The sequence below is a fragment of the Triticum aestivum genome, chromosome 5B (assembly GCF_018294505.1).
Source record: "Triticum aestivum cultivar Chinese Spring chromosome 5B, IWGSC CS RefSeq v2.1, whole genome shotgun sequence".
NCBI classification, from domain to species: domain Eukaryota; kingdom Viridiplantae; phylum Streptophyta; class Magnoliopsida; order Poales; family Poaceae; genus Triticum; species Triticum aestivum.
The window spans coordinates 6,556,719-6,564,012 of record NC_057807.1 but is presented as its reverse complement, the minus strand read 5'-3'; the positions used below and the strand labels follow the sequence as shown (position 1 = coordinate 6,564,012).

General features: G+C 47.1%; 2 protein-coding genes across 2 annotated transcripts; both read right to left on the bottom strand.

Moving 5' to 3' along the window:
- Positions 1-839: 839 nt before the first annotated feature.
- On the bottom strand, positions 840-2,034 carry LOC123115402 (coiled-coil-helix-coiled-coil-helix domain-containing protein 2-like). Its single transcript, XM_044536563.1, has 4 exons — positions 1,915-2,034; positions 1,594-1,737; positions 1,330-1,466; positions 840-1,233 (listed from the first exon to the last, which is right to left on the bottom strand). The coding sequence occupies exons 1-4, from the start codon at positions 1,928-1,930 to the stop codon at positions 1,126-1,128; spliced, it is 405 nt and encodes a 134-aa protein (XP_044392498.1). The 5' UTR covers positions 1,931-2,034; the 3' UTR covers positions 840-1,125.
- Positions 2,035-5,661: 3,627 nt separating this feature from the next.
- LOC123115401 (coiled-coil-helix-coiled-coil-helix domain-containing protein 2) lies at positions 5,662-6,780 on the bottom strand. The gene is made up of 3 exons (XM_044536561.1): positions 6,621-6,780; positions 6,060-6,358; positions 5,662-5,933 (listed from the first exon to the last, which is right to left on the bottom strand). Exons 1-3 carry the CDS (start codon positions 6,634-6,636, stop codon positions 5,826-5,828), a joined length of 423 nt encoding a protein of 140 aa, XP_044392496.1. The 5' UTR covers positions 6,637-6,780; the 3' UTR covers positions 5,662-5,825.
- Positions 6,781-7,294: the final 514 nt, after the last annotated feature.

Here is a 7,294-nt window from a genome sequence, read left to right as displayed (position 1 = left end):
AAGAATCTGGAGCTTCTTTACTCAGCATCGTCATCGTCGCCGCAGAAGCCAAGACATCGGACGATCCAAAAACTTAAGCTACTATGGCTCTAAGACCTAAAGCAAAAAAGATCCACACGGGTGGGATCCGGCGATCCCCCTCACCGCCGACGACCAAGAGGTCACCGGCGGAGGGGAGCCGTCGGAAAATGGAGCCGGAAGTGTTGGCTCTCTTGGCGGCGGCGGCTAGGATTTCTAGTTGCTAGCCAAACCAACATATAACATTTGCCCACGTATGTATGCACACTTGTTGGACATATATTGTACGTACAATCAATCGATACAGCGCTACCAGTTTACGCAAACCAAATAGTGCAAGATAGATATTCTCCATGCTACCAGTGCGCTCTTGTCAGCTGCCTCCAACTTCCACTAGCAACTGGTATGTGTGCGAGAGGCAACAATCGACAAGCCTCGACAATAACACTTGGCCTTCGGTCAACTTCGCCTTCTGGAAACGCAACAACGACAACCACCGCATTCTATTGTTATTAGAGTCTTTGTTTCCGACTTCACAACATGGACATGCTGGACCGGGCAATGCTACACCTACGTAGGGAGTCTTATGTACCCTACGTAATTGCTGATTTGGCAGTTATTAGTTGAGGGCACCGGCCCACCCTAGAAATCAGGGCGCTTTGATTAACGCTTCAGCAAATTATGTATAGGTTACGTAGCAGCTGTTCATAGGTCTAGCATTTTCCTGCTGGACCCACAGTAAAAGGCAGCCGCTATATATGTCTGGTTAGCAAAACCACCTCTCCTCACGAGCTACCGCAAGTCGGCAATGATGGACTGTGTTCAAACAAAAAAAATTTGACTCATCCATCGGTTCATCGATCCATCCATGGCACAACCAAAGTGCATGAACAAATTTGTGCTAAAATCCATACAAAATTTATAAATTCAGCTAATGGAGAGAAGATGCAAATGTTTACAAAGACAAGACATATCGGTGTCTCTCTCTGACTCTGACTATCTATCTATCTATCTATCTATCTATCTATCTCATTTGTTGTTGACTATTATTCAATGACTGACTGGCTGGTTGATAAGTCGACGAGTTAGATCTGAAAATCTTAGGGCTTAGGCGACGGTGGACGCCTCTCCTGCTCCTCCGCGGCGCCGGCACTGATAGAGGAGGTCGAAGTAGTTCTGGCACCGGCTGATGTCGCCCGCGTTCGTGTAGATGCACTGCAGGCACATGCATCCACGTACGTACAACTAGATTTAGATCGATCATGGCAAAAACTGGTCCAATTCTTGCAAAAAATGAACGCAAACACGTACATTGCTGAAGTCCTGGTTGTGGATGCCGCACGCGTTGGCCTCGGCGTGGGCGTGGGCGGAAGAGGCGGGCGCCGGCTCCTCTCTGCGGCCGCCCAATAAAGAGCGCGCCATGCTCATCCCGACGGCGAATCCGAACCCTGGCCGACAAATCAAATGATCAGTCATCAGTTCATCACCTCCATCGCATCGACCGTCATCCGAACTGAGAATTTCGGTTGACCAATCTATTTACAAGGAAACACTGGCTACTAGAAACTGGCGTACCGTCATTAACGGATCCGTGCAAGGAGCTCTGGGCCTGGGCCGGCGCCGGCGCAGACGAGTTCTTGGCCGGCGCCGAAGCTGACGCCGGCTTGGGTGCCGGGGCTGCGGGTCGTGGCGTGCTGCGGGAACCGCGGCCGCCTCCTCCTGCACGCATGAGAATTCATCACATGTAGCAATGGTAATTACATTGATCAACCGGCTGAGAGTAAATAAATTTGGTCACGATGTTGGCTGGCATTCTCCGGTTCCCAAATAAGAAGCAAACTGGTGCTAGTAGAGAGCAATATATAACAAATCCATGTCGATCGGCCGGAGACGTACCAGAGCGGCGCCCCATGTCGATCGGCCGGCCGGACGGACGGATGAGAATCCAAGGAGAGAAAGTTTGCCTGTTTTTTTTCAGGGTGACGATGACGATGACGATGGATCGGTCGGTGGCAAGTCAGGAGGGAGGAGCCCAGCTGCCGCCTTTATAGGCATCTTCTGTTATTCGTTGTCTTTCTTCTCCCGCAAGAAAGACACTAGATTACTCCCTCGGGTTCAGTATTGTACTACCTCCGTTCCTAAATACAAGTCTTTTTAGAGATTTCAAATGGACTATCATATACGGATGTATATAGACATATTTTAGAGTGTAGATTCACATTTTGCTCCGTATGTAGTCACTTGTTAAAATCTCTACAAAGACCTATATTTAGGAACGGAGGGAGTATATATAGTGCCCTGCATGTAAAACCGTTAAGGGTAGCATGCCACGCAGACACGTTGTCACGTCAGCACACCTCCGGTAGCTAGGGATTTTGAGCCGGGGTGGTCCAATGGACATAAGAAAACTTACAGAAACAATAGGCTAGTCTAGAATTTGTCAAAAGCTAGCATATAACAACAAGGTGTTGCAAGCATGTTGAAAATTCATAGTGTATTACACTACAGGAAAATAACATGTTGCCATGTCTCGTGCTGTAAGCTGAGTGTAATATATTGGGCACTCAGCTTAGGTGACAGTAAGCCGAGTACCTCCAACAGCACGCACGGTAAGAAAAAAAATGTGACCTCCTCCTAGGGGATAGTAAGCCAAGCGCAATGGTGAAATACACTCGGCTTACAGATGAAACCCGGCATATATAGTCCAGAAGGTTCGGTAAAGTTTCCTCCCACGTGGCCATCACGGAGGTGGTTGACGGCTCCGTGATGGCGTAACCTAAAAACCGAGTGTAAGACTAAAGGTGCTCGGCTGATAGTATTACAAAGATATCTCATTTTACAAAAAGTAACAAAATATAAGATAGTCGACATATTGCACTTGGCCCATTTCACTTCTGTACGCGCCAAAATACAACAACTTCGTGAGGAATTGGCTAGTTTGGGCTTCTTTTTTCCCCTTTCGGCTTACCCACGTCAAACCAGTATGGGCCGGCCACAATACGTAGTCAGCTCGTGGTCTCTTGCAAAAAGAAAAAAAAAGAAAAAAAGTGAATCGGCAGATCAATCAGGAGGTTGCATCCAGTGCATCGTCGCCTCGCCCGTTGGTCTGTGCGCCACGCCGCACGACGTGCCCTAGCAACCCTAGGGTCGGAGGCGATGGTCGGCGAGGTGGACTGGTGGAGGCACGGCGACCGGCAACACCACAACACACGGTGCATGGTCGGGCCTCCAATCAGACTTACGACCCCAGCTCGCAGCGATAGTCAAAGTGGGAGCCCCGGCCTGAGCAGCGAATGGTGGTTCGACCTCATCACCACTTCACCATCCGCACTTCGGCAAGCCCTGGCGTAGCCACACATGACACATGCAGCACCGGTGAGTGCCCAACCTGCGCAACGCCACAGCCAAGATGCAGAAAGTGGGAGTAAACGCCAAGGATGAGGGCTACCGGCGGCAAGCGATACCTAGCTAGCTGAGTTATTTACCTATCATGTACTTCCTCCTTCCCAAAATATGTATTATTATATATACATATGAAATAAAATTGTTTTGCAAGACAAATACAACGATGTCATTTATACATGTTCAATCCATATACTTTGATATATATTAGTGGTCAAAGTTGTGCATCAAAGACCGTAAAAAGTCAATCGCGCCTTATATTTTGGGAAGGAGGGAGTATCGATAAATTGTTCAATTTACCAACAATACATTTTTAACTAATGAGTTAATTGGTATTGTATCTCGTGTTTTTATTTATTTCTATAATCTATGTAATATTAGTGTGTATACTGCATAATCGCCGGATCGGTCCACCAACCGTTTTTTTCTTGTTTCTTTTTCTCAGATCTTTGGTGTTTGGCTGTGTGCATCCTAGTTATGCAGAGGCCAGGTGATATTCTAAATGCTTTGTATCGGCTTGATGCTACATTTTGAGATAATAAAAACGCCTTTATCAAAAAAAATGAAATATTAGTGCGTATATTGCATACGAAGTTTGTCCAAATATAAGGTACCTACAGTGTTTGATAGACCAAAATAAAGTTTGGTCTGTGGTGTGCCCAGGCTTTAGCAATTCACTAGCTCCGCCCCTGCCCCACTTCTAGGTGAAGGGAGGGAATCATGTGAAGACATGGGCTCAATTTTGGTTTTACATGTCCCTATGACCTACCAAGTGCAGGTATATATGTTATGCATCATTGATCTCCACGTACATGAAAGCCCATTTATGCGTTGCAACGATGATCACCTTCTTGCGATGACGTACTATAGGCCGTTTGGAAGAAGTCAGACTGCAGGAGGAGGCGCGGGCTAGTATGCTACAAATGAAGGATACACTAGGCTCAACAGCAGGATTTCTTTGCTATACAGCAGCAAGCCGAAGAGCAGCGTGGGCAACATTTGAGCAATGGAAAGTGGTAAGATCTAGCGTGTGCAGATGTCATTTTTCGGAGATTTGATGGCCGGCGACCTTATAGTAGCGAGGAGAGGGCGACGACTCGAGGTAGCACCAGTCGTCAGAGAGGAGAGGGGTAGTGGCCTCAGGAACCAGCGATCGCCAAATAGGAGAGGGGCGATGGCATCGGGAACTAGCAGGCCTTGGGTATGCAGGAGAGAGATGAGAAAATGGGGTACTGCTCAGAGGTTAAGTGTGCGTTGCACCGACAGAACCCACAACGAACGAGAAGAAAGTGGTGGCGTGGCTGCTGCTTGAGCTTTAAGATGTGTACTTTAGATGAAATGATAGCTGACGTGTTCGCTGGAACTGTCTTAATCTATATCTATACCCCTGTATAGTATGCGGATAACTTTAAAAGTTGGTCGTTGGACGAAGCCAATCCGACGGTATAGAGATGAAAAATCCGAGCACTACTGGCCGTTGAATATCATCTATACACTCCACTAGATTCTATCACATGTACAATGTAGAAGACTTCATGATTGAACTTAAACATAATGCACAAACCTCAAAACACATGCACTTCTCCTTTATTCTAGAATCTTCCATATTATAATTGTCTAAACTTTTTATTCTAAATGAATTGTCACTTTATACTTTACAATGCAATCCATGAATCTTAAAATACACTACTTTTTTCTAGAATCTTATGTACTGGTTTGCACAAACCTCAAAGGATAAACATTTCTCCTTTGTTTCAAAATCTTCCATACTTTAATAATCTTTTTTTTCTTTCACTTTATGATTTGCAATGAACAATATGCACAAACATCACATCATAGACACTTCTCACTTGTTCTATACTCTTCCATACATATGTTCCCAAAAATTTCTTCTAAATGGACTGTCATTCACACCTAAAATCTATTTTTCTTTGATATGCAATACTAGCTACTCAAGACTGCAATACAAGATAACCTAAGGAAAAAATATGCTAGATATATTGTCGTAAGTTTTTGTGTAGTATTATATTATGTAGTCTTTGATATTATGTAGAACTAATTTGATTTTCAGTGAGATGATCTATAAAAATTAAACGAACATCTACACATGCATATACGACTCAAAGCTCACATGCTATAGGGTGGTATTTATTAATAATTTGGTTACCAAATCTTGCACGTGTACCTTACTAGTATGTGGTGGTCCATTGGTCGACCCACGTAGCGTGTAACCAAAGAGTATAAACCAACCTCGTGCATCAAACAATGCTAAATTTGTTAATTCGGAAACAGAGACAAGATATATAAAATGTTCTGTTACAAGGATGAGAGATATCTTGTTCACTCCATTATTCAAGGACGGACGACTGACTGGATGATATATATTCTAGAAATAACCGTAGGGTTTATGCGATGGTGGCCGCTCCTCCTGCTCCTCCTCCGCGGCGGCACTGGCAGAGCAGGTCGAAGTAGTTCTGGCACCTGCTGATGTCGCTCTCGTTGCCGTAGATGCACTGCATACACATACATACATCACAAGTTCCATCAGCCAACGTACCACGATCAGATCCATGATGGCACCCAGCCCAATTCCTGTAAAAACTAGAAAATACTGAAACAAAAACAAGATTTGCACGTACGTTGCTGAAGGCCTGGTTCTGGATGCCGCACGCGTCCGCGGCGGGCGCCGGCTCCTCGACGACCCTGACGGTGCGCGGGCCCATTATGGAATCCATGGCCCGGTGCGCCATGCTGGTCCCGACGCCCCACCCGACCCCGTCGGCGACGGCAGAGCCGATGGATCCGAAGATGGAGGTCGGGGCGCTGCTGCTGTCGGTCTTGGCCGGCGCCGGGGCGGACGACTGCTTGGCCGCCGGCTTGGGTGCAGGGGCTGCGGGCCGTGGCGCGCTGCGGAAGCCGCCGCCGCCTCCTCCTCCTCCTGCACGCACGCGAAATTCATCAGATCCATAGTTGCATCATCGATAAACCGGTGTTTGTGTCTTGGAAATGGAACCAAACGCAGAGATCTGGATATGCACATCTCGATAGATAGATCGATCGATCGATCGAAATCGAGAAATTTCTAATATATATGCATGCATGGACTTGATTTCAGTCCGCGTATATTATAGAGATAGACACATACAGTATAGAGCATTTGGTCTAGCTAATGAGGGCGGAGATGGTCCGGAGAAACGTACCAGAGCGGCGCCCCATGGAAAGGTCGATCGGCCGGCGGATCCGGATCAGGAGAGAATGTTTGTCCTTGTTGGTTTGTTTCGAGTGATCGATGGATGATGCACATGGATCGATGTGAGATGAGACGAGGAGCCCTTTTATAGGCAGCCAGGACGGCGCGTCTCCGGCCGGTAATCAAGCTCGCGATATCATCACCCATTTGCTCTCTCGCTCTCTCTCTTTATATTGACCGTCCGATCGTCACGCACCGATTTTTTTTTTTTTGAGAAACTCACGCGCCGGGATTGCACTGCCGTTGTGCGTTTCTGTTGTGCTAGCGACGCGGCCCATCTGGTTCAAGGTCTGACTTTTTGTGTTTTGTCTACGGACCTGAGCTATGTGGGCTTTTTTCTTTTCATACCCAGCCGTAAAAGAAAAGAGGATATCATAGAAGGATGCGAATCGCAGCAGATGGGTTTTTCCCCTCTCGTTAGGGTTTCTCTCTTCCTCCTGGAGGCGACTCACCGCCGCTGAGGTTTTGATCTTCCCTGCCGCCGATCTCCTGGAAGGGCTGGCCTGGCTTCTGGCTTCTGATCCTAGGGGTCTAAGCGGAGCTCGGACCGGCAGGACGAGGGCTCGACGGGCATAGGGTTCCGCTACAACAACTCGATCGTTCGCAATCGGGTTAGGGACTTCC